Below are 2,327 nucleotides of genomic sequence, written 5' to 3'. Positions count from 1 at the left end.
GAAATAAAGATGATATTCATTAAAAATAAACTAAAAAACAAATAATAAATGGAAAGAAGAAAGAAAAGACAATAAAAGAAATAAAATAAAAAGAATTATCCACAAAACAAAAGAAAATAATTAAATAATAAATCAAACAAATGAATTACTCATTTTAACAGTGTATTTATGATATGAATAATATTCATTAATCAATGAATAAATGACAATTATATTAACACTTTCAATTATTTATTTTTTTATTTTTGACATACTCTATACTTAAACAATTTGCTTTTTATAAAAGAACCAACTACTTGTATCGTTCATTGAAAATAAAAGTGTAAAACAGTTTTTTAAAAGAATTTTTATTGACAACAATTACACTACAATTAAAAATCCAAACAATCGGTGATGATTGATATTACATCAATCAGCAAAGACGGATCTAAAGTTTGAATGTATTGAACAACATCAGGGCTTTCCATCAATTTTCGTAATTTTTCACACTCAGAAGGTGTTTCTATTGACATAGAACGAATGGTTTTAAGAGATTTATCAACAGCACTTTTATCAAATTTTTGAATATCATCTCGATCAGGCAACTCTTCAAATGGATTAGACACCCCCAATTGCTTCATTAAACAATCATAATTATTAATAATTATACTACTAAAGTCAATTTGATTGCACGTTGTGTTCACTGCATTTGTTCCTGGTAATGGGTGTATAACCAATGGTCCTAAAATTATTGCAAAATTCTTTAATGTCATCATATGAATAGAATTATATTTGATTAGTCTATTGATTAATCCATATAATATACAAATGCATAAGACATGTTCTCTAGGTGTTTTATGTAAAACCTCAATTGCGAATTCCACTGACTTTGATGAATGAGCTGAAACATCTTTTACCTCAGAATAATCTATTAATCCATCTGTATATTCTCTTAAGTATGTTTTTAATGTCCCTACAACATTATGAACATCACTTGCTCTTCTATGCATTTGAAATAGAAAAGAAGTATCACACATAACACATTTTTCTGCTTTTTTCTTTGTGAAATCACTATTTCCAGAAACTCTAAAAATTCCTTCAACTAAATAACCATAGGTATAAATCCACCAACATAGATTAAATACAACTTGAGGAATGGCATCTCGAGGATTAGTAATACTGATATCAGTGGGATAAATATGAGGTAATGAAAATGGTCTATTATTGTAACAAACAAATATACATGTACTATTTAATGTTAATACTCCTCTCAGTGTTAGGTTTTTTGACAGAGGCTTTCCTGTTTGGCTTTTAAATATTAAATCAGAAATATTAACAATTTCCTTTGTGTTTGTTTTAAGATACTTTTCAGTAATTTGAGAAATTGTATTTTGTAAATGTTCCTATTTATTAACAGCCTTTTTTATTTTTATATAAAAATGATGATATTAATAATACAAACTTTGAGAGTAGTTACTACATGATAACTTAAACACTGAATGTCTAATACAATTTCACATTTTTTCTTTGAGTCACTTGAACTTATTAATTTTTGTCTTTTCTCTTCATTTTTTAATATATCCTTTAATTCTTTATCTGATAAAACATTTGGTGAATATTCGTCCATTGCAACTAATGAAATATCTCGTTTTTCTTCACTTAAATTCTTTGACCTCCAAGACATTCTTCTATTCTTATATAATGATTCCTTCCTTTTAGGAACAGTAACTACTAAATTTGATGAAGCTTTCATAGAAGTTACTGGTGTAGAATTTTGCCTCATAAGTGGTGAACAGTCACGAGATGGTTGAGGCTGTTGTATACGAATAACGTCTTCTTTTTTTCTTTCTAAGTCAAGGCTTTTTCTATATATACTACTTCTTGATACTCTTTCTTTGGCTTTAGAGGGGAGTTGGTCATTAACTTCTTTTTCTTTCTTTTTGTGTGACTTACTCATTTCTTTCATTCCTACTTGTTTTTCTTCTTTTGTTTCATCAATTTTCATTATCACAGTTTGTGACCTCCTCTCATTTTCTATGCCTTCTTTTTTCTTTTCGTGGAAGCTTAATCTCTTTCCTTTAAAGCTAAATCTGTTAGGCTTTTCACTCATTTCTTCTTTGTTTTTAAGTTTGTTTTTAAGATGTTTTTCTTTTTATTAATATTTCTTTTTAAAATTGTTATTTAGATTTTGTTTTTTTATAATTTAACTTTAATAAACAATTAGTTCAAAAAAAAAGAAATACCAAGAGTTTTTTATGAATTATTTAAAGTTCTGTCTTTGGTTCAATACCATTTTCTGAATTAGTGACAAGATTTTCTTCAGTCATGTTTATTACAGTTTCATTAAG

The 2,327-nt window shown here is 26.6% G+C and overlaps 1 protein-coding gene across 1 annotated transcript; it reads right to left on the bottom strand.

The window, feature by feature from the left end:
- Positions 1–371: 371 nt before the first annotated feature.
- On the bottom strand, positions 372–2,089 carry ENU1_203500 (RhoGAP domain containing protein; the record flags this gene model as incomplete). Its single annotated transcript, XM_008862182.1, has 2 exons — positions 372–1,382; positions 1,442–2,089. The coding sequence occupies 2 exons, from the start codon at positions 2,087–2,089 to the stop codon at positions 372–374; spliced, it is 1,659 nt and encodes a 552-aa protein (XP_008860404.1).
- Between the last annotated feature and the right edge of the window lie 238 nt (positions 2,090–2,327).

Source organism: Entamoeba nuttalli, assembly GCF_000257125.1.
Source record: "Entamoeba nuttalli P19 unplaced genomic scaffold asmbl_9643, whole genome shotgun sequence".
NCBI classification, from domain to species: domain Eukaryota; phylum Evosea; order Mastigamoebida; family Endamoebidae; genus Entamoeba; species Entamoeba nuttalli.
This window is presented reverse-complemented; position numbering and strand designations above follow the sequence as displayed.